Raw genomic sequence first — 23,000 nt, forward strand, 5'->3', positions numbered from 1 at the left:
GCTGAAGCGCTACTGGGATAGAAAGCATTTGATGCTGCTGGCTGCTCTGTGGGAACGGGCATTGTTAGCTTGTATTTAACCAGCAGCTCTCTGCACTCAGGCAGATTTATTGTTCTTGTATTAGCCTTCCAAGCTCACTTCAGTCAGCAAGCCCTACAGTGGAAAGAGACATTTTTAAAGGACTACAAAGTTTTCATGCCATTTAAATAGTTTCCAACTAATGTCCTCTCCTAGCTGCATGTTTTGTTTCACTAATCTTAATTCCAGTCCCTGCTGGGTTGCAGCCTTCCCTCCTTGGAAGGAAATAACTTTCAGAAAAAGGATCAAGTCCTGAACACAACCCGGCATATATGCTCCACTCTCCTCCAAGTTGGTCCACATGAGCCTGGGCTCTTCCAACTTGCAGAGAGGCTACTGTGGTCCTCAGGAGCAGAGATACGAGGTTCAGTAAGACCGGCTCGGGCCAGGATGGAGTGTATTACAGCTGCACTGTCTGTTCTCAGTTTTAAACAAACTGTACTTAAATTTGTTAAATAAAATTATGGTTTCTAAGAGCCAGAATACCCCGCAACTCCGTTAGCAGAGACAGTGCGCATGTTTGGTGTTTCTCTCATAGCCTGATCCTCTGGTTACTGGAACAGAAAGCAGGGGCTGAGCGACTTCGTGGAGATTCTGAACAGTTTTGCAGCTTCAATTTGATCTCTGCCTCTCCCTAAAGAGATGGCAGCTCCTCAGTGACTGCGGAGCTGGTGAGTTAAAAAAACATACCGCTATCCTAAATCCCATGTTTCTGTTTTGAAGGGCAAAAAGAAAAAAGAAAACAGGACCCAAGATCCCAAGCTTTCATATCAGGTTTAACTAAAAAGTACAGCTGTGCTCTCCCATTTGCAACTATGTATGCAACCCCTTTACTTCTCTATCCCCACTAAAATCCGATCCCTGCTCATTTTACAAGTGGGGATTTCATCTTTAGGTGTTTCACAGTGACAGCAGGGGTGGAGGGCTGAAACAGACTAACTTGTCCTCTTCTCCTCCTGCACCTCCTCCTTGGAAGTTCTCATTCCTGCCTGACCTGAAACATCACGATATATTTGATAGAGGACAAAACACATTTCACTTTTTAAAACTTTTTTTTCCTTTTTGAGAGAGAGAGACAACCCCCACAGTAAAACTCAGTGGAAAAAAAAGCTCAAATTAAAGTCATTTGATAACGAACTTGGCTTCCAACAAGTGAACAAGTAATGGCCTCTTTGCAGAGCGAGTTGCTAAATTCTGCCTGGAAGCACAACAAAATGTTTTTCCACACCTGGTTACTCACATGTTCGTCAACTATCTTCTCCCTATCTAATCATAAAAACAAGGAGGCCAGTAGTAACACATTTTTAAAGTCCCTGGAGAGCTAAGCTCAGCTGTCAGTTCAGTTGGCTTCAGTTCTTTCTCTCTCTCTCTCCTGCCTCCAGCACCTTTTTACTCCCTCACATTCACCAGACGGTCCATAGCATCATGCGCAGCCATCCCAGCTGGGGGTCCTCAGTAGTGCAGGGAGATGAGCTTCCACATCCATCCACGAAACAATGGACTGCGGTTCCTTTGGGGCCCTTCTCTCTTCTGAACTTACTGCCAAAGAGTAAATCCTTTACCTGGGTCTAGTGGAAATTAACATGCCCAAGTGCCTGGGCCATCATGTCCCCAGACATGCAACCAGGAATATTCAAGATGAACCAAACATGGGAAAGAAGCTCTCATCAGTCCACGTACTGGGTCCTTCCTAAATAAGGTATGTCGACAGACTGTATTATCCGTCCTGCAGTGCGTTCTTCAAAAATGACAATCTGCAGAAGAGAGGGATATATAAAGTTCCTTCATACAAAGGCTGAGTTACTTCAAATATTTTTAGGAGGAAAAGGCACAGGATCACAGCAGGGGAAGGAAGCATCATTTAAAGAGATCAATCAATATGAGTCTGAACAGTAACTGTGATTATTCTTCAGCACCACATGATGCAGAAAATGAAGCAGCATCAAATCAGGTTTGTCTTGATTTTTAACTTGATGCAGTGCTTTGAAGTTTAGCTGCCATCCTTTTCATGTCTTCATGCTTGTCAGAGACATATTTTCAGCTTTAGAGCAGCACCTTCCCTGATTTTCACAGATCTTAGGAGACAACAGTCTCCCTCCTCTCTGTTGTGCTGGTTTTCAGCTAGAGATAGGCAATTCATAGACTGTATATGTCTAGAGCAGGATCTTTAATGATACAAACAAACGCAGAGAAATGCCACCAAAGCCTCTCACCTCATTGTTCCCTTTCCGTAGCCAGGGGCCAGGAAGGTAGAGTGTTTCCTGAGGTCCAATTTTCCAGTAGCGGCCCAGGTTCTGACCATTGACAAACACAACTCCTTTTTCCCAGCCCTAGAATCAGGACAGCACACAGAATTACCGACGCAGCTGTACTGCCCAGTTAGCACCCCCACGGGAAACCAAGCAAGGTCCCCCTCACATTCTTTCAGCCACTTTCTGCAGCTTTTCTGCTTGCTTTCCCCGTGCAGCTCCCTGAAGCCATGAACGTTTAAGTGAGCCCTGTTGAACAGGAGTTATCCTTAATGTACTAATTAAAAGGATAAAGCTTTCAAAAAGTGTGCAATTCATGATTCATGCTTGTGCAGGAAACTTCATCCTTCTCAACAGACATATCTTTATTTCCTCCCAAGCACAGAATATCTCCCCTCGCCTATTTCCCAGGTGACAGAAATACCCTATTGCGACTGACTAGCACAATTTACAACAAAGCATAAATGGAAAAGTGCACAGAACAATCATGATTGGCATGAACCTCGGCTCTAAAGGAGTGAAATCAGAGGAGGAAGCTTAATAATACTTAATATCTCATCTTAAGTTCTATGCAAGAGCAGCAATCTTCCACAGAAGGAAGATGTGAATGCTAGCTCTCATGCCATGTCTACAAAGAAGTGACTCCACATCACATTGAGGAGGGAGGGATAAAACTAGTGCTTCCTTGGTAATTTGTGCTCTTTACTCCTCTGCAGCTAGAAAAGAAATAGCATTTGTATGTCAATAAAGACGACTAACTGTTCATTAGCAGTTCTGCAGGGTCAGTATTGCTCATGTTTTCTCATCAGGACCACTACAGACTGAAAAGAATTACTGGCTAGCTTGAGAAGACTTCTGTACCCTCAAAATAATTTGCTTTCTCCAAGACCAAGACTACAGACTGACTACAGACTACAAGACAGAGCTCAGTCAGAGCTATTACCCAAGTGTCTCTCTAACCAGCTTTTTAAAAATCTTGAATCAAGAAAAAATAGGGGGGAAAGAAAAAAGGACTTGCCTGTAGCTTCAAGAAAGTGTCCTGTGGCTGCTGCTCTATCCACAGCCCTCCACGAAAAAAAGCCGGACCAACGAAGTAATCTGGGACCGCACTCCATCCAGCAGTGTGTCGCAAGCTGGAAGAGAATGAGCAAATGCAGCGACCAGCAGGGAGGCACCAGGCGGCACTCAGGAACACAACACTGGTCTCAAGATCATTTCAAACCACTGCTTACCACAGCGGATGGATGTTGCTACAACAAGGTTGCTATTTCCTTACATGCTTGAAATGTGAAGCAGGTGCTTTCTAGTGGTAGGGCCTGAAGATAATATTCCTCATGCTGCAAAGGGATGAAGTGTTTATCTCCTGTAAGCGTTCCAGGCAAGCGCCTAGCTGATCTCTCCTCTCCACTTAAGTGTACCGGTGGTACGTGTCTCAGTCTTCATTATCCCCTGCTTGCTACACCACTGATAGGCCAGTTTCTGGTACAAGAACAGGATATATGGGGCTATCACCATCTCTAATACTTTACAGCAACATAAAAATCTCTGCTTCGTGTTGGCTGCTGAGGTGCCCATCCTTCAGGTATGACAGTGCCATGGTGCAAGCTTTAAATGCACGTGGCTTGCACAGGCTAAAGGAAAACCTGCAGAATCGATAGGATTCAAAACAGACATTCCTGCCCATGTTCCTTTCAAGAAACAGGAACACATCCCTGCAAGTTTACTGTAATTAGGGGCAATCTGGCATTATTATTCATTCTTACCTATGGCAACAGTTTGGGAGCAGGGGACAAACAGAAGAGAAAACAGAGTATAGAAGTCCCACAGAAGCCTTGAGCTTCTGTCAGAACATGGTCCATCCAACCCTTACGAACTGCATCTCTTGGATTCAGGGAAGTTATTGATCCAGTGCAGCCTGACTGCTACTGAATTATTCAGCTAAAAGCCTACGACAATTCCTTTCACAATACCACACACTCCATCCTCCTACGCAGTGACTGCAGGCTGATTGTGTTCCATGGCTACTGGTCACTTGCCAGTAACTAACAGGAGAGTTGACTAATCTTGCTTTTGGTTGGGCATGGCAGTTCCCTTGCTTTGATGTTCCTTGCTGGAAATACTCCTCTAAAACCCTGCAGTCAAAGGTCACACGAGTTACCCCATCAATAAGAATCCTTCAGCTAGCTCCCCAGCCCCTGTTCAGATTGTCCTGAGAAATTTCACAAGGTAGACGTTTTTTCTTTTAAAAGCCATTTCAGTTTAACGTGGCCTCTCTCTCCTTCCGACACAAAATGCGGGAGCTGTGATATCTTATGGGATGCACATGTGTTACTTTCCGGTATTAACAACATAACTGAAAACAGTCTCTCTGGATCATGGCAGAGTCCATGGAGCAGCTGTTGCCTTAAACATTTGCTGAGGTTTTCTATATCTACTAACAGAGGCTCCTTGAATTACCCCTACTAAATTTCTTTTTCAGTTTTTCTTGAATTGAAGCAAAATAACTTAAAAGAGAGGAAGCCATCTGGACTTGTTAATGTACTATTAGTAGCTTCCCAGAATTAATCCGTCCCTTGTGAGTTTGAATTACTAAATATATCAGCCACATTGCTAATTTCAAGAAAGACACAAACCTCTCCAACATGTGGGTGTGTTGGGACCCAGCCCTTTGAGTAAGCCACGCTTTTACCTGCCTGATCTAACCCTGCTGTACAGGCTGTACAGGAATACATTTCACCCCTAAATAATGGATAAAGTGGCACAATTTTCTGCACTACTTCAGGCAAAGGTATCGGCAAGGAACCTACCAGTGCAAAAATCCACCTACCTACTGTTACCTTGTGTTGCCTTTCTGATACATTTATCCGCTGCCTAATAGATTTTGTACTGATGGTTTTACCAGTTGGTTTCAAATGAGGAAGAAAAAATTTTTAAATCCCACAAACCTTTTCATGAAATCAGGCTTCATCTCCAAACTGTAAATCTTGAAGTTCCTCAAGGGGGTTTTATTCAAGAAGACGTCACCAATTAAGCCTGAAAGAGCAATGGGGGTAATGAAGAGTTGAAAAACAGCTAAAGCTGATAGATTTTCCTCTCTGAATGCAAAGAACAGCAGGAGATGGAAAGCAGCCACATTCTGCCATGGAATTAGAGTCCATATGGTCCCATTGCTCATCCAGATTGAGTGGGGAACATTACTATACTTTGGCCTCTCCACTCTCTTCTTTGCTTCAACTCACCAAGCCGTTAAACACCCTCCAAGCAGAAAACAGCGCTGGCACACGCAGCAGATGGGGCTTTGTTGTTATATTGTTATTTTTTAGTTAGCTGTCCATATATAGATTTTTTTTAAAGCAGTAGATCAGTTACTTCTCTAATAGGCACAGAAAAATATAACATGGGCAAGCACTCGTGTCCAGTGCTGATCCAGTGCTTTTCATCCAAGGATCTTAAAACACCTTAATAAGTAATTTACCTTTAGATAAAGTTACTCTCCATGCAGCAGGCAAAGCCTGGGTCCTAATCCAGCCTCCTAATTACAGGACTGCAACTGAGGCTGCCTAAGCAGCACACCTCTTCTGCAGTAAAGTAAAATTAGTACAGTCATGTGCCTTACTCCATTAGTCTATTTTGTATACTTTTTGCATACAGTTCCCCACTAAAATAGAATCCTGGGGTTTTGACCTCTTCTAGCACCACAATTGTGTGTGATAGACTTGAACATTTTAGTAAATTCTGCTCAACAGGATGCAGTTTATTCCTCCTGATATTGTGTGAGTTTTTAAATATTGTGATCTTCCAGTATCAAACCTCCAGGGGAAAATGCAGACTTAAAAAGGTATTCTCCTTCTCTCCCTGTGAAGTAACATGCTCACAGAGCAAGAGAAAGGTACCCTAACATCACCCAGCAAATCTAGAGCGGAATAAGATCCACTGATGGCCTTGGGTTTAGTTGTACCCCTATAAAACAAGAAGCCTTAACGCGAGCCATCAGGCAGTCACTACTTCTCATCTACGATCACTCCAGACAGGGGGTGACGAACTGTTTTTTTTTTTTTTTTAACAAGTTCTCTCCATTGTAGTACCTCCCACCGACTCCCAGATGGTAGTCTTGGCTAGCACTGCAATAGCTGTGTTGAGTCTTCAGTTTGGTTCTGTGTAAAGCACACAAGACAGACGGTTCTACAGTGTTTAAACTCAGAGAACCGTCTAGGACAGTTTGAGAACAAAGAACTTAACTTACCTTTTCTCTGTTCATTCAATGCCAGGCCATAATTGACGCGACCACGGTTCTCTACCAAGAGCCTTAGCTGCCTGAATCCCTGTTAAAAAAAAAAAAAAAAAGGAAGAGCATCAGCAGGACCAGCATGCAGCGTGTGCTGTATCAGCCATAACGCTTGGTTAACAGAGGTCAGTAGAGGTGTTTAGGAGGGGAGGTGGCACCCATACTTTTGGCAGTTGCAATTTATCTGTTTACTTTAAAGTTCTAGATTATGTAACAGAATAGTGTCCTCGGATCTTTCAGCTACTGCGAACAGTTATGCCACTGAGGAACTCTCAGCCTTTTCATAAAAGATCTTTTTTTTCTGTTGAATTTTTAAGTACCATTTTGATTCCACCCCCAGAGCCAGAAATGGAGTTTGATGCAGTACAGGCTTATGTCATACAGCTCTCCCACAGGTCATGAGAACAGCTAGTATACCCACCCTCAGCTGCTCCTGGGAGCCAGGCACAGCCCTGTTGACACCCATTCAGTGAATACACGGGTCCTACCCCTGCTCGCTGTCTGCAGTTTGTGGGTGTGGCAGGAAGCCTGGCAAATTTCGTGCCGCAAGGACTAACTTGAATTTTCTCCATGGGAAAGTATTCAAAAACCATTTCTCAATCACAAGTAGTAACCTGGCAGTGACACCACTCTGTATTTCACTAGTGCAATAGTGTCTAATTAGGGTATAACCCTGTGTCAGGCTACCGTACCAGCTAGTTAAATGGATTAGGTGGGAGATGCCTTCTTGAGAGCTATGCCTCTTTAGCGGTCTTGGTTCTGTTATCCACACACTGTTGCTGTGAGCAATCTCCGTTTAGTTACCTGTCCTTCAGGAAGGGAGAGCTCCACTGTTTTGTAGTCCAGCTCACCAACGTACATGGTGTTAACAAACACCTGCAGATAGAGCACAAGAGAGGAGAGCAACTTCTCATCAACTATACTATAATCATGTGTTGCCTAGGTTACTGAAGTTGTATTTGGGGAGGAAATAATCTCTACTTGAACTAGAACTCAGCGTCCGTAACTGTGTCACTGATTCAGTCTAGGTGGAAAAAAAAAAAAATCACAAACAGCATTTCTCAGAACATTCAATATTCTGATGTTTAAAGATATAAGGTTTAGTAGATTGGAACCTCAAGCTGTTTTACAGATGATAAGGCTCGGGGCTTAGCTGAGAACTGAAAAGAGCAAATCTTTCATGGCTGACCTGTTTCCTGCCTAGCTGCCAAGAGCAAAGCATTTACATCTGACTGAAGTTAGTCCCTGTTGCCCTCTGCCGCTTACCTGTGCTCGGTCACGGACATGGTCCCTTGAATGCAGGTGTCCACCACCAAATATGACAGTCTCGTAGAGCACATATCCATACGACTGCCCACTGCTGTCATTTAGATGCAGATTCTCCATGTTAACAGGAAGCTCAGACTTAATGGGCTGCAAAGGAGAAACACATTTAACAGCAGAAGCAGCCTCTCAGCATCGACAAGCCGCATAGAGGCAATTCATTTAAGATAGGTGTTCCACTCTGCCACAGGTTACATCTACCCTGTAAGCCTCCAGAGGTCTGTTCCAACCTGAATTATCTTATGACTCTATGAAAGCTACCGCAATGAGGACAAGGTACCAGAAAAGGGAGCCAAGCACTTGCAAAACTGGAATTCCAAGAGAACAGAAGTAGCAGTAAAAAAGGTGAGATTTGCCTCCTTTGCATATCCTTGACAAAACATTCCCCAACCTTATCCTCATGGGATAACAAGCCAGTGTACTCATCACCTTTTCCAGCTAAGAGGTGATGCCTTTTAGTACGAAGATGCATTAAAATCCGTTAGTACCTGTAGAAGAGATGGTAACACATCCCAGAGAGAGATATATTGATGCAACAGGATTGCACCGTACGATGCCTTGCTTTCAATCATGGGAGGGAGAGGAAGAGGCTGACCTGTGATGCAAAAAGAAAGAGAAAGATGGAACCTATTTCAGATGCAAAAAGCCAACAGAGATTTAAGGCCCCTCCAGACCTCCTTTGGTCCTCCCTCCCATCTTTTGGAAAAAGCACCCAGCTAGTCAACCAGCCAGAGTCACAGGGCTCCGGCAGAAGGGCCGGGTTAAACACGTCTCTGATTTAACACTGTAGATAGAACAGTATTTTGGTTCTTGGATTTATAATTACCAATGATCATACTGAAGAGTTGTCGGAGCTTGAAAAATTTGGATGTATAGTCTCCAGCCTCTGTCAGCACAGCGTCATAATCTGAAAAGGAAGCACATATGTTTGAAAAAAAACTTACAGCAGCTCTGGGACAGCCTTCGTGGGCACTGTCATCAAAGAACTAAAAGCCCAAGACACAGTTTTCTTGGCACTGTCTGTATTATGGAAACCTGTACACTTTTGTGTGTGTGAATGGAGCTAGACAAGAGTTGCTTAACTTGGAGAAGAGCCACTCACCAAGGAGCAACATACGTTTAGAGATCTAATTTGCACATATCCAGAATTTCACACAAGATCAATTCAACAATTAACAATTTTAACAAAGGGCTGTTGGGATGAAAAGACCTTTACGGTACAATTTGACTTGGTAAAATTAAAAAACAGAACTGTATCTTGGATCACAACCATGCCCTAGAAAGAAGAGCCAGCATGGAGATAACGTAAAGCAAAGTCATCATCTGTGACTTCTATTCCCAGTTCAGAATGAGGGAATCCTCCACATCCTGGAATGGGTCTGGAAATAGGAAATACTAATGTGAGCCCCCTTTTAGATGGGCATTTGCTTCTGAGCTATGTTCCAACTCGTCTCTCCATGACACAGTGGTTGTACTGACCATTTCTCAATGCTTCTGTCCACTGTAACTACCCTCAAGGGTGGTCTGAGCCGCACTCTCCCAATGGGCACATGGGCAAGGCAGTGGAAGAAAACTCACCGTAACTGGTGACGTCTGACTTGTATTCATCAGCCTGCAACGCACCGTTCATGAAGCCAAAGTTCGTGCCTCCGTGAAACATGTAGAGGTTGATGGATGCTCCTAATTTGAGGATGCTTGCTACAGTGTTCACCATTTCTGTAAAGGAAGGGCAGTGCCAGGAAGGCCACAGACCAAGGAGCTAGGCTAACACTCTTCCAGTCATTCAGAGCAGACACACCCATTCTGGTCCTTGTCCGTCAGTCACGCCTGTGTAATTACAGGGATTTGTGTTGTGATCCGTGCTTTGCCCGCACTCAGGGCAGCACATCTACTGACATATTCACTAGACAAGTCATGTCATTATGATGGAGGTTTCGCAAAACTTGGGACATTTTTACAAAAAAAAAAAATAAAGTCCTCACAGGATTTAGATTACCCCAGGAGGTGAAAAGAGGTGATTTAAATCCCTGGGCTACAGTTTTAAAATCAACATAGAGTAGCGTGAGGCCTTAGGACACATTGACGCTAATATCTTAAGATGTTTGGCTCTCTGCACACCCCCCAGAGGTCTTCAAGGAATAAAAAGAAAAAAAATATATTTTTTTAAAAAGAGCTGCTGTTTACTAACACTACTAGAGAAAATCCAAGGCACAGCAATGTGACCCACTCACTGAGAGATTATTCATTTACAAAGATTCACACAAAGCTAGGGTTACAGCAGGACAGAAAATTTGAAAAAGCTGGATGTCATTTTTCCGGGACTGTTTGCTGAGCAATAAACCCGCCTGTCTACGCGAGCAGCAGTATACGGTGCTCACCGTCTGCATCAAAGACGTAGTGCGGGCCTCCCCAGTTATCAAACCATCCGGTCCAATACTCCATCACCATCTTTGGCTGATCTCTCTGTATCAAAACAAAACCAGAGTTAAAATGGAGACAGGGCAGTCTTGCACCCATTCCTGTTTTCCAAAGAAGCTTTGTTCAGATGCAGTTTGGCGACGTGGTTTACAAGAGTGTCTTCTTCTCAAGCTGGCATAGAGAAGTACCCTGCTAGGCACAAAGCGAAAACCACGGCACACAAATCAGGTGATACCAAACAGTTCTGGATCTTGTTGTTTGGTAGAGCTGTAGCAAAACCAACTGTCACTGTTTAGCTTCTGCTAGAAACACAAATTTATAAATGTCTGCTTATCAGCTACGCCACTGCCAGCTGAGAGCTTGCAGGTGCACTGCAGCCAGTGCTTGCCAAGGTAGGAACAGCAGACCTTAGCGGCTTAATGCCTTTTTAATGCTGCATATGGTGTTGGCAGGAAAGAATTAGCCTTTGCAGGAATTAGGTCTTCATTAAAAAGGCTCTGCACACAGAGCAATTGCTTCCCATTTGGCACCGCTTGCCAGCTCCCTCAGCTCCTGTCGAATTCCACCCACTCCCATCACGCTGGGCAGCACAACAAGTTGCTCAGCCTGGCTGGCACTCCCTCCTCGTGGTATTTATTTCTCATCAAGGCAATGTTGCCCTTTATTTGATAAGGGCTTTATCTGATGCCACGTGAAATAGCCAAGGTAAATGGCATTAAAGAAACTCGTGTTCCATTAGGAGAAAACAACTGCAGGTGCCTGTACCAATCTGATTGTTCCAGGTTCAGACCAGCTCTTGGAAACACGTTTAATCAATTCGTCCGCAGTCAAAGGAGTTTTATCACCCTCTGGAATAAAAGACCATAACAAGGAAAAATAACATAGCTTCATAATCCTTCCAAATATAAATGACAGGCTTCCTATCTTACAGTTAGTACGTGTGGCAAAGGAGGAGCTGCCTTTGTTGGGCCAGGTTGCATTCAGGTGGTGGGGAAGGTGCCACCTCCTGTTCATTTGCAGGGTTTTAAAGAAGGAAAAAGCACAGGCAGCAGAGCCTCATTTGTCTGTACAGGAAAAGAAAAATTAAAGCAGTAGGATTCAATGTTCAGCATGCCAGCAGCAAGGTTGCCTTTCACAGTCCAGGCAAAAGCCAAGAGAAGACATCAGAAGAGAATCGATCACGACCAGGGGCAGATGTCAGTTGTTCACATCTTTCCAGGCTGATATTTGGAGCAAGAAGAACAACAGGGAAAGAAGAGGACAGAGGATACAAAGAGAAAGAAAACCTGTCACTAAAAATCAACGCTTATTCCCTCACTACTCCCTCATCACACAATCAAGATACTTTTCGCATCAAGTGTTCATTAGGCAATTCCCTGTGCCTGATTCACATCTCTGACAGCACGGGGGGTTGAAGACACTCGAGCAACACACTGAATTTGAATGCTTTTCTCTGTTAAATGCCAAGTAGGCTGGGCTGCAGAAGAGCCTGGGACTGTGCCGTGTGGAAGGTGTTTTGTGAAGTTACCCTGGGGGTGTATCTTTTCTGAGTGCTTCATTTCTAATGCTGTCCTGGAAAATCGAGATGAACAAAGTTTTTCTGCGTCTTACCTGTACTGTGTCCAGATATTTCAGTAGCCCAGGTTCCAGCTTCTGAAAGTTAACAGTGGCCAGTGCTATGGGGAAAAGAAAAGGTTTTTATTAATTTAGACACGTACAAAATGCCTCGGGGACAGTCACTTTAGGCATCAGCCCAGCACAAGCTCAGAGGGAACTGGAACATCTTCTGAACCACCAATACAACCTCCTCAGAAATTTCCCATCAAAGTCTTCACTTAGTATGCAGACTCCAACTGGACCAGAGCACACAGTGGAGTACTTGCAGGCCATCTTTTCAGCTCTAATGTTCAGAGATACTAGAAAGAGTACATCAGAGCAGCTCACGGGGTGTCACAAGCTTTAATTAGAGGCTGTAAAGTACTTGGAGATCCTCAGATAAAAGGCACCACATAAAGGCAAACATTATTAGAAAGTCCTATCTGGATGCCACACTGATCTCCCAGGCTTTAGCTGCAGGAATTGCTACCCAGGCAATATCTTACAGCTTGTCATGTCTGTGGGGGTGGGTGAGAGAAACCACAGTACAAGTGAACCAGATAGAAATTGTAATTGGAAGACTTTATCTGTGCTTCTGCCCTGTGCAGCACGGGGGAACCGGCAACTAGTTTGCGTGTGCTGCATGTATAGCGAAAGCCGCCGCGTGATCTTCAAGCACTGGAGTGGGAAGACCTGTCAGCAGGAGCTGATGTGTTAGAAGACACTCATCTGGTGTCAGTGTCCCAGGCCCTGGTACACACTTGAACCATTTCCATACTTTTCCAGCCCTCGGTCACATTAAGGATATTTCTCCCAAGAAACTTTGAAAATGCAGGAGCAATTATATGATTCTGTATTAAAAATTGACTTCTTACAAGGTAGCTTGTAATCCAGCCCCAGTTGTGTCAGAGCACTTCAAACAGAATATTTCCAGAAGCACAAGCTCACTTCTCACTATTTATACCCTGATTTTACTGGGCTGACCTATGTAGCGTGCTGAGCTAAAGAATTTGGCCCAGGCAAACATGATGGGAGAACAAAACAAAATGTGGATTTAGCATTGATGTTAATACATTAGTTGGCCATCCTGAAGGCAAACATGCCCAATTCTGCTGTGGATTAACAGCACACCACTGAAAACGGTGTAAAGCCTTGGAGAACTAGTCCTCAAAGCCTTACTCATCCTTTCCACAGCAGGTAGCTTTCACACACACACAGCTTTCCACCATGCGGCTTCAGCAATGGCCTGGAGGGAGGGCAGAGGTTTTCTTTTGTCACCCATCAGCTCCCAGAAGGACAGTACCAGGGCAGATTAGAGCCACCCGGCTTGGGATTCCTGCCACTGACGGTGCCTGGGAAGGGAGGAGTGTTGCAGGAGCTGCACAGGTACTCTGAGACTGACCGAGATTTCTTCCCTACAGCGTGGGACATCCCACTCTACCTGTGAGCATGAAGGGACCCACAACAACAAAAGCTTTCCTCCTCATCCCCTGAAAATGTGCTGCAGCCACTGAATAAGGGCTACAACGCTTAGTCTCAGGCCCTTCTCCAACAGTTTGCTCTGCAGAGCACCAGACTGACTGCTCCTGGCATTAACAGGAACCTACAAATGCTTCTTGGAAAGAGGCTGGTACACCCCCGATGAACAGAACAAACAAAATCACAGAATCACTGCATTAGTTTTCAACTCCAGTATGGAGTCTTCTATTTTCTTATGCATTGCTACACTTCTACATTCTGGATTTTGTTCTCCCTCCTTTAGCGCTTTCATAACCGCCTTGCAGCTCTACTGCTTTGAGCCCTAGTTATTCCGCACATCTGATTATTTGACATGTTGACTCTAATGAGCAGACTGTTATGACATCTAAGAGGCAAATTGGTATCAAAGAGCTCTCAGCATGCAACACGCTGGAAAAGACAACTGCAAGCAAGAACGAGCTCCGAGGCAGTAAACATTCCCGCAGAAGCTGGTAAGGGCTAGACAGGGATTTGCACAGCAGCCCTGCTGCAGATCAGCTCTCTGGCAGGGAGACACTGACGCTGTGTGGTCAAGGCTGGAAACTGCTGCACACACACACACAAAACCCCAAAACTGAGAAGACCACCATACTGGTGAAGGCCCGTGGACTTCAGAGCTATTGAATTTGTCCCTCTCGTACTGTCATATAAAAAACAAACGAGAAAAATACAAGAGGGAAAAGTCTTTCCTTTTAATTGTCTCATGCCTGAGATTAGAAAATTATCAGTATTTACAACTGAGCGATGACAGGAGCACTCAGAGACTGCACCCTGCAAACATGTCATTCAGGGAAGCAATTACTACTCAGACAGGCAACTGATAGAAACACAGGAGGGATCAAAGGCCAAGTACATAGTAAATCTCAGCTGAACTGGATCTGGAAATCTGAAAATCGGTCTTGCACTATGCCCCACGCAGTCAGATTTAGGGCACAGTGAAACACAAACTGCTGTACCTCCATTTCTTCACAGTGAAAAGCAGGAGGGGTGCTAAGAATGACACTTTTAAAAGGGAAAGGGAAAAGGGACATCCTGGCAAATGGATACCCTCCTTTACCTACCTCCCAAAGGCTATATACCCCAGCACAAGCCTGATGAGCAGACAGGGCTGCCCCGCAAACTACTGCTAAACTTCTGGAATGTTACATTTCAGAATCAAGGTTTTGATGGACTTTTTTATTCTCTTTTTAACTGCAAAGCAAGTATCTTAAGAATAAGTTACTACTATCAGTAATTGCTGAGGTACTCGTTTAATATATATCCCAATGAAGCAATAAGAAGTTGTATTTTCAGCCTTTTAATCTGGTGGAAGCAGCATGACGAAATGCTAGGTGCTGCCATCTCTTGGCTAACCTCACTGGGAAGCGCAGTCGCCTATACCAGACAGAAGGCAGCAAGGTATTTAGTCTGCACACGCGTGATGTCCTTGACAGCAGAGAGGCTGCCTCTCCATGGAGCAATCAGAACACAGTTAATGGGCGCAGCTCGGCGAATGAAGCCTACTGCTCTCATTCAAGGCTATGTTTCATCAGCTGCCACCAAGAACAGTCTTTCCTTGCCCTCCTACAAGCACGTACCTCCTTCCACTAAGCCAAACGACAGCCCGTTCTTGTTGTCCGAGGTCATTAACAGTTCCACAATCCCTCTGTTTAACAGGGCCTGAATGAAAAAGAGGAAAAGCCATTGTGTTAACAGCCTGAGGTTAGTATTTGTCAGGGTATTAAAGTACATTATCACCTTTTCTTGGGATAGCTTCAAACTGGTAGTGGCTTGGTAAGAAATATTATTCCTGTGACACCTCCTGAAGCTTCCCTGCCTACTTCTTCCAGCTTAAATACAACTGAAAGATCTTATTTTGTTTTAGAAAGCTGGATCAGTTTCTCACTGATGCATCAAACTTCAGGATTTTATGTTCTTCTTCTGAGATCAGTTTAATAAATAGCTTCACTGCTTTCCATCAAAAGAGGGCTTCAGGTGGAAGAAGAAAAAGAAAAGCAGCTCACCCTTCCTGACTAGCAGTGGAAGCTGAAAGGAGGAGATAGCTGAGTGCCAGCGAATGCCATCCCAGGACAGCTCAGGTACCTATGTTCTTGAATAGTCTGAATGAATTCACCGGTTCCTCAATATCACAGCACCGTATGAAATAGCACTCTCTGGTTTTTAAAATGCATATGCACACACAAGCTCCTCCCATTAGGATTTCTCTCTTACAGATTTTTTTTTTTTTTACAGAATAGTGGCTGATGTTTGAAGGAGAGGTTAGGGAATCCTAGCTGCAAATGAAACCCTCTTTATTAAGATAATTATTTGAGCACTGCATTATACGAAGTTTCTTCCCTTCTTTTTGAATATAAGGGCAAAACAGAGAAACAGCAGAGAGCTGCCACACATGGAAATGCATTCCAGGACTGCAGGGAGCAGCGGAGAAAGCAGGAATAGAACCAGGGTCTGAGGCAGCCCCAGGTGTGTGCATGCACTCTTTCATGGTCTAGATGCTTTGGAAGGCAAAGGTCCTGCACCCACAAAAGGGAGACAAGGACAGGGATTTCAGGTTTTGTGTCAGTTGGGGGGGGCGGTTTAGTAAATATATTAATTCCAGGAAGATTGCAACATTGCCATATGTGTGAGATGCAGATAGGAATTAATCAGTTTGCCACATTCAAAGCTCAAGGCTCAAACCAGAACAAAGACCAGGAGCTCCGCCTCACATTAGATCCCACTCCAACCAAAAAGGAAGCCCTGCAAATCCTGCTTTCCCACATTTTCATCTTCAACCACTATAATATACTTCCTCAGATGCAAGTTGCACACAATACCAGAATATGAGCAAACAGCACTGCAAAGCTGCAAAAATACACCCACAGGCCTGGCAAGGAAACATGATCTGTTCCGACAAGTCTGTTAAACATCACAAGCTCTTCCATCACTGAGATATGGACAAGCAAGCACCGAGTCGGAATGTGTTCAGACACAACAGGGGCTCTATGCCCCGTTCATTTAGGGCTCTGAAAGCCATTTGCTTATATGCTTGCACTGGTGGGACACAGGCAGGGAAACTGTAGATGTAACAATCTGGACATTATCAGTTCAGATTGGCAATTAACTCTTTAACTTGTTTGTACACACGCTTCACATTAACCTTCTAAGCAATGTTACATCATGTTTCTGAAGCCGGGATCAAAAGTTATTCAGAAGGCAAAAATACTATAAGGAAGGTGGTGCATGAGAGAGAGATACATCACAAAAGCAAATAAATGTGCTAACTTTACCATTTTGACATAGGTCATGTAGTTTGGGTCTTTGGCGTAGGAACCGTATTCATTCTCCACTTGTACTGCAATGATGGGTCCTCCTTTCTTGTACTGTTGGGAACAAAAGGGAGACGTTGCTCACAATGATTTCTAATCAGAGGGACTGAAATTACAGTGTCACTGGCTTGCAGGAAAGATGCACAAGTCTCAGACAGACTCAGTTGCAACCCCTCATCCTCCCAAAGTCTATGCATAAACCCCCGGCTAGATCTGGAGAGCTGACACAGACAGCTGCAGCCCATACTGGCTCCTAAAGCAAAGCTGGTAGATTTGTTATTGCTTCAACCTGCTGCCACTACACACAGCTCACACTCCTCTGTGCAGACAGTCCCCACCTGTGGACAGCGAGGGTAACGGATTGTACTTGCCTGAAGAGGGACTACAATAGGCATTAGATGGTCAAAATAGGCATCCACAGCTTCTGTGAAGCCCTTGTACGTTGTCCTCAGTTGCATTTCTGGGTCTCGCAGGAGCCAGCTAGGAGGAAAGCGGCAAACAGAATCTATTAGAGTCTGCTGTCCCGTCAAGGCTGCACGAGGTAACACCAGCCATTGCTCGCTATCAGAATCTTTTATCTGTCTGCTAAAAAAATACATCGGTGATGTGGCAACGACTGACAATATATCCACCTCTCCTAATCTAACGTGGAACGAGCTCCTGCCTCTGCTCACAAGCAGCCATGCTCTCGTGGTGAGTCCCTGGCACACCTTCGCAGTTCTCCACCTGAACTCTCCCATGCCAAAGGCAGGGCATTCTGAAAAATTACAAGATTGAAAGAAAGAATCCCTATATTTTGGCAGGTGTCTCCACTGGGGTTTATGCTCTGTGAAGGTGAGGAAAACAAGTGGAACTGGCACTGGCTCCACTGGGATCTAGTAACCAGGCAAGTCTCAATGCTGACGTATTCAGCTGGGATCTCCAAGCCTCTTACCAACAAGCTGTGTGCTGTAGGAGAAAATGCAGTAGGAGGCTGGAAAAGTTATGGGTCTTTATTACTGCCAGCTATATAGTACATATGTTCTAGCAGGACTTCTAAAATAGATCTGAGATGAAGCGAATCCTTACATAAAGCTGCTAATACTCCTGTTCATGTTACACAGCCAGTCAAGTCGCAAGAGCAATGGAAGATGAGTTTTCCCAATTCTGTTTTCTTCCTGTAACCATTATGCCATCACCCAATTATTATTTTAAAGAATAACTGCTCAGAAGAGATTCTGGTTCCAGGCTTACTATCTGTACTGCTTAGGAGAGCTCAATCACATAACGGGTCTTCACCTGCTTTGGGGACACAGGAAATAAATATTCCCATCTGACAGCCAGCTATTCTACATCTTGGGAGGAGGTACAACTGTACGATATGGGTTTTGGTGTTTGTTTTTTTTTTTCCACAGTCCCAAATGCTTCCCTCAACTGAGCTGCTTACACACTTACCTGGGCAGGCCACCAAGGTCCCATTCAGAGCAGATATAAGGTCCAGGACGCAGAATCACCCACAGTCCATTTTTAGCTGCCAGTGAAACGAAGGCCCTAGAGATCCAGACAGCATAATTATCGTCTGATTGCAGAATCCCTACTCCACGCACTCCTAATACACCAATCACCATGACATTTCAGTACCAGAACCAGAAGAGAATTGCTTGGTGAAGCAACTACGCTGGATTGGTACTAAACCTGTAAGTTCCCCAGGCTCCAGAAAGCAGAGGAAGGAACGAGAGCCTCCATCGCCTGACCAAGGCACAGGCTTCGCTTCGGAAACTGGAAATGACATCTCCATCCAGAACCGACATGCACGCCCTCCCCTCAGAACAGGAGTATTCAATAATAGAGTTGTCTGTACCACGTACTCTAGATCCAGGTTTCGACTGAAGTCAAACTTCCCTCTTTCTTGTTCATGAAGGTTCCACGGCACGTACCTGAAATGCAGAGTCAGGACAGTGGAGGGCTTCAAAGGGCATGGCACTTGTGAAACACAGAAAAATCTGTGCGCTCCCTTTGCTAGGAACCAATCCAGAGACTACTGCACGTACACGTTACAAGTGTGCGACGGTTAAAGAAAACCCGAGTCCCTGCTACTCTTTTCTGTGCCTTTTCTCGTAATAACAAGCACAGAAAGACATTGTCGTGGCCCACTGGAATTAGTGACAAAGTCCACCAACGCCTATGGAAGAGGGGAGAGGCTGCAAGGTGACATGTGACAGAGCCTAGGGAGCGGGGACACTTACGTCGTGAGGGTGTTTAAGCCACAGGCTTTCATCTTAAGCATGCGGTCTTCCCAGTATTCCCTGGGGACTCGGAAATAGTGCATTGAACCTCCAAATATGCGGAAAGGCATGCCTTCCAGGAGGAACTGCGAGTTTTCTGTCTGCAAGCCTAGGGTCCTCCCCCATACCCGCAGAGGGATCAGCTCAGTCCAGTTAAACCTAGAAGAGAAAGAGACACGTGAGCATCCAGTCTCTAGCAAAGAACTCTGCGCCTATCACAGAGAAACCTGTCCTCGCAGAGAGGCTGCTCATTTCACCCTGCCTGGAAGGAGCAGCTCTGACCTTCCTACTTCTTAAGTAAACCACGCTCTTTGTCACATAGAGCATATAGATTTTTCAATAGACTATAGAACAGATGGAGGATCTGCCCAAGATGTGTATTTAGCATTCATTTCACTAGTAGCTTCCATCCTGAATGCCCCAAGCCACTCTGCCATACTCTGCAACTGAAAGGTAGCACTGCTCAGGCACAGATTATTAAATTAACCTGACAGATCTTTGTTCCGACAGTGGCTGCAGTTCACTTTTGGCACCCTGACTGTCTAGTGGTGTGTGATACCTTCCAGCTCAATGTATGGAAAAAATAAAGACCCCTCACCTGTTCACTGTGAATGGAGAACCTTCTCCTTAATTTAAAGAAAACCCCTGGACTACATTCATCACTCAGGAAGGATGAGGTCTGCTGTCATCACAGACTTACCTCTGCCTGCACTACTGCTCGTATTAACTCTTTAACGTGTTATTTGCCAGAAGAACCGGAGCACGGGAGATACCAGGTTCCAAAGCACTTACCAGCTTCAGTACTCACACCATCACAGGCTCCGCTCGGGTCAGTCCCTGCGTGCAAGAAACTACTTCCTATTGACTTACACGTCTCCCCAGTCCATTTTGGCTGAACCAAGAAAATATTTTATCAACTAGTCCAGATCCAAAGCAGTTACACCGCCTCCATCAGAGCATCCAAATGCCACAACGCTGACTTGCACAGCAGAGTTAGACAATAGCAGCTTGTTCCTCTGAGGCGTTATCACAGCCAGATGTGAGGAATGCGTTCCCATCTCCAGAAAGCAAGAGTGACCCACACATTTGAGAGAAATGTCACATTCGGAGAAGCGGAAAATACCGAAGCCTCCAGCTGTTTTCTATACTACGTGTAGAGCGGGTGTTAGCAGAGGGTGGGTGAGGACTACTCAGAACTCGCGGCTTACGGGGATTGCTAACCAGGAGCCTGCAGCAATTACCTGTCCTCCAACCTAGGACAAGGAGGCTACAAAGGAACTAAATCTAAGACTTCCAGGATACTGCACGGGCTGGCTGACAAGCACAGGGGGTACCTGTATAGCACAGCATTCTCACAGGGCTCTGAAACAACCGGCAGCAGGCATGGGTAATACCTGGAAAAGGAAGTCTAGATTAGATATTCGTTGCCTTCAGTCAGTGAGAACTCACTGCATTTATTGTCAAAACATTTACAAAAAATAGTGCTGAGCAAGGAGATAGTAACGTATCTGATTCAGAAGGTGGTGCAGTAATAGCAGAGCTTTTATGAAGGCAGCACAGCTCAAAGGAGGAGAAATAAGCATGGAATATCTCAAAGGAGTCTGGAGAGCAAAACTCCGATTTTTCAAGATTAGGTTGGACAATACCAAAGTTTCCAATTTGTTCCTGAGCTAGGTAAAGCCCTAAATCACCCCTGCACACACCAGGACTAACTGGCACCGCTGCCAGAATGAAGGCTGTACTCAGGAAGCATACGGAGCCAGATAAAAATAAACAAAGCACTTAAGCTTATCTTCTTAATCCTGGGCATAACTTAGTTGGCAAGTTTCCATCAAGTTTCCTACCCTAAAACTCCCTGGCTCCGGTGTTTTTTCTCATCAAGGAGGACTGGTAGAAAGCCCCTGGGCTCCCAATATTTTCATCAGATTATCCTGGATATCCTGAAACCCATATCTCACTAGGATCTGCTCAAGTGACTTCTGAAAAAAAACTTCTGTGACTCAGCAGAGCTTCATCCTGTTACCCTGAGCTGGATTGCCACAGCTCAAAGTCCACCTGGGCTCCGTGCTTCCTCCTGAGAGCAATGTACGGCTCCCAGTAGGTTTCTTCTCATTTCTATAATGACAGCACACGTTGCAAAGAATCTTTGTCCTTTTGCTAAAGGTTACTGGCCTACTTTATCCCTCTGTAGCCATTTTCTCCCTGCTTCAAGAAAGTATCTTTTTTTTTTTTGCAAAAAAAATAGCATGAGATTACCAAGCTCTCCCAGAACAGAAGCTTCGAAATTGGGTTGGACAAGTTAATCCTTAAGAAAACAATCTGTTTCTATAAGGCAAAAGTGGAAGTACAAAACGCTCTGAGCGGCATAGGAAAGTCACAGTTCACTGTTAAACCAGACAGCTACGCTACGGCATTCGCGCCTGTGAAACAAAAACCTAGCCGAAGGCCTCCCTGCATGAGATAAGAGATTTAGCTTTGGTATTGGTCTATCACATACCCACAACAGTTGGGAGAAAAAACTTACAAAAAAGAAAAAGCAAATCAAAACAGGGGATGAAGCGTGGTGACCATCAGCTTGCTTTGCCAGTACTAAAGGACACGCTTCAGAGGACAAGGGACTCGAAGTTAATCCCTGAGCTCCACTGAGACCTGCCTCAGAGGGCTTTGCTGTTTATTCCGGGCTTCCTCCGGCCAGGGAAAAGTGAAAGGTTTGAGCTGCCTTCACTCACAACTCCCTGTCTTGCGGCAACCGAGGTCCTGTGTCGGTCAGACAAGCCCCAGGTGCAGATTCAGCGTCGCTGGGATAATGATCTCTGCATTTTGTAGTGCAGCTTATTCTCAGGTGACCTGCACCATGGAGAAAAACACGGGGTACCAACGGATACGGCGTGTTATAGATCCACTCTGCCAGGAGCCAGGCTGCTATGCTTTTATCAGGTATCAGTTTGCAATAATCCTCTGCTGAGAACGTACGTGGCACAAACCCAACCCCAGCTATAAAACAACTTTGCTTCAAGTTAAGCAAAGATTTATCAAGGCTTTGAGAATCAGGTAACTTCCTACTATGAATTTAAGAACCCATTATAAAATATCCAAGTTATAGAAAGTAATAAATAACTACATCTTCCCCTGTCTGAATTTTAACTCCAGCACCTTGCTGTCAGGGACTGAAGAGCTTCTGTCACCTGGCAAGGAGAAGCTACTGTGCAGACACACGCCTCTGGCTATAACATGGGACACGCTCGTCCAGGAAAGAGCTTCGCCCCAAAATGAACGTGATCTGAACCACATAGGATTTAAGATTTAAGCTAGAACCTTGAATAACTTCTTGGTACGGCAGGTGGGCTGCAGAGGAACAGGTACTGGCCTGGAGCGCGCAGCAGGGCCAGGAAAAAGCTCACCCTGATCTGAAGCACAGGAGGTGGACATCCCCAGGGCTGCGGGTACCCCACCGCTCCCAGCGACAGCGCGGGGATGCAGGACGGACAGAGCGAGACCCAGAACAGGCTGGAGAGAGGGGAACAACGCTCTGGTGCGAGTGCGTCAGACAGAGCCGGGGCAGCATCAGAGATGGGTCAGATCTGACAGAGCCATTGATCCGCAAACGCGCATCACCCATCAGAGCCGCGATGATGTAAAGCCTTCGGAGAGCCAAGGTCGGCGGGGAGAGCGTTAGCCTAACGCAGCGCCTGATTTATAGCGCTGGCGATCGCTCTTTCCTTACCCATTACTTTCTGTGATCGGCAGGAAGATGAGTATATTCCGTGCAACATTTATTTAAAGCGTTTCAATCATTTCTGCGCGGAGGCAGCGCTACTCTCCCACGCTCCCGTCCTGCCGATGAGCGACGGGGACCGGGGCGCTTGCTCTCCCCGTGCATCGCGGGAAGAACAGCGGGTTTGACGTTACCGGCCGGGCTCGCCAGCCTTACATTGTACAGCGAAACTCAATCACCTCTTTC

At 45.2% G+C, this 23,000-nt stretch overlaps 1 protein-coding gene across 1 annotated transcript; it reads right to left on the reverse strand.

Annotated features, from left to right (window-relative positions):
- Positions 1–1,467: 1,467 nt before the first annotated feature.
- GLB1L2 (galactosidase, beta 1-like 2) lies at positions 1,468–21,453 on the reverse strand. The gene is made up of 20 exons (XM_010078759.1): positions 21,449–21,453; positions 20,374–20,433; positions 19,001–19,198; positions 18,623–18,691; positions 18,210–18,305; positions 17,147–17,255; positions 16,737–16,829; positions 15,045–15,126; positions 11,965–12,029; positions 10,314–10,398; positions 9,514–9,651; positions 8,762–8,842; positions 8,424–8,530; positions 7,879–8,025; positions 7,417–7,488; positions 6,571–6,649; positions 5,273–5,360; positions 3,346–3,460; positions 2,292–2,408; positions 1,468–1,832 (listed from the first exon to the last, which is right to left on the reverse strand). Exons 1-20 carry the CDS (start codon positions 21,451–21,453, stop codon positions 1,746–1,748), a joined length of 1,893 nt encoding a protein of 630 aa, XP_010077061.1. The 3' UTR covers positions 1,468–1,745.
- Between the last annotated feature and the right edge of the window lie 1,547 nt (positions 21,454–23,000).

This window comes from Pterocles gutturalis, unplaced genomic scaffold (assembly GCF_000699245.1).
Source record: "Pterocles gutturalis isolate BGI_N339 unplaced genomic scaffold, ASM69924v1 scaffold6791, whole genome shotgun sequence".
Taxonomy (NCBI): domain Eukaryota; kingdom Metazoa; phylum Chordata; class Aves; order Pterocliformes; family Pteroclidae; genus Pterocles; species Pterocles gutturalis.

Excerpts from the sequence above, each read along its gene's own strand:
- GLB1L2 (XM_010078759.1), bottom strand. Across the intron at positions 8,843-9,513 it reads GTCAGACGTCACCAGTTACG|ATTATGACGCTGTGCTGACA; the intron begins GTGAGTTTTCTT and ends CTTCCTTTTCAG. Across the intron at positions 8,531-8,761 it reads ACTCTTCAGTATGATCATTG|GTCAGCCTCTTCCTCTCCCT; the intron begins GTAATTATAAAT and ends TTTGCATCACAG.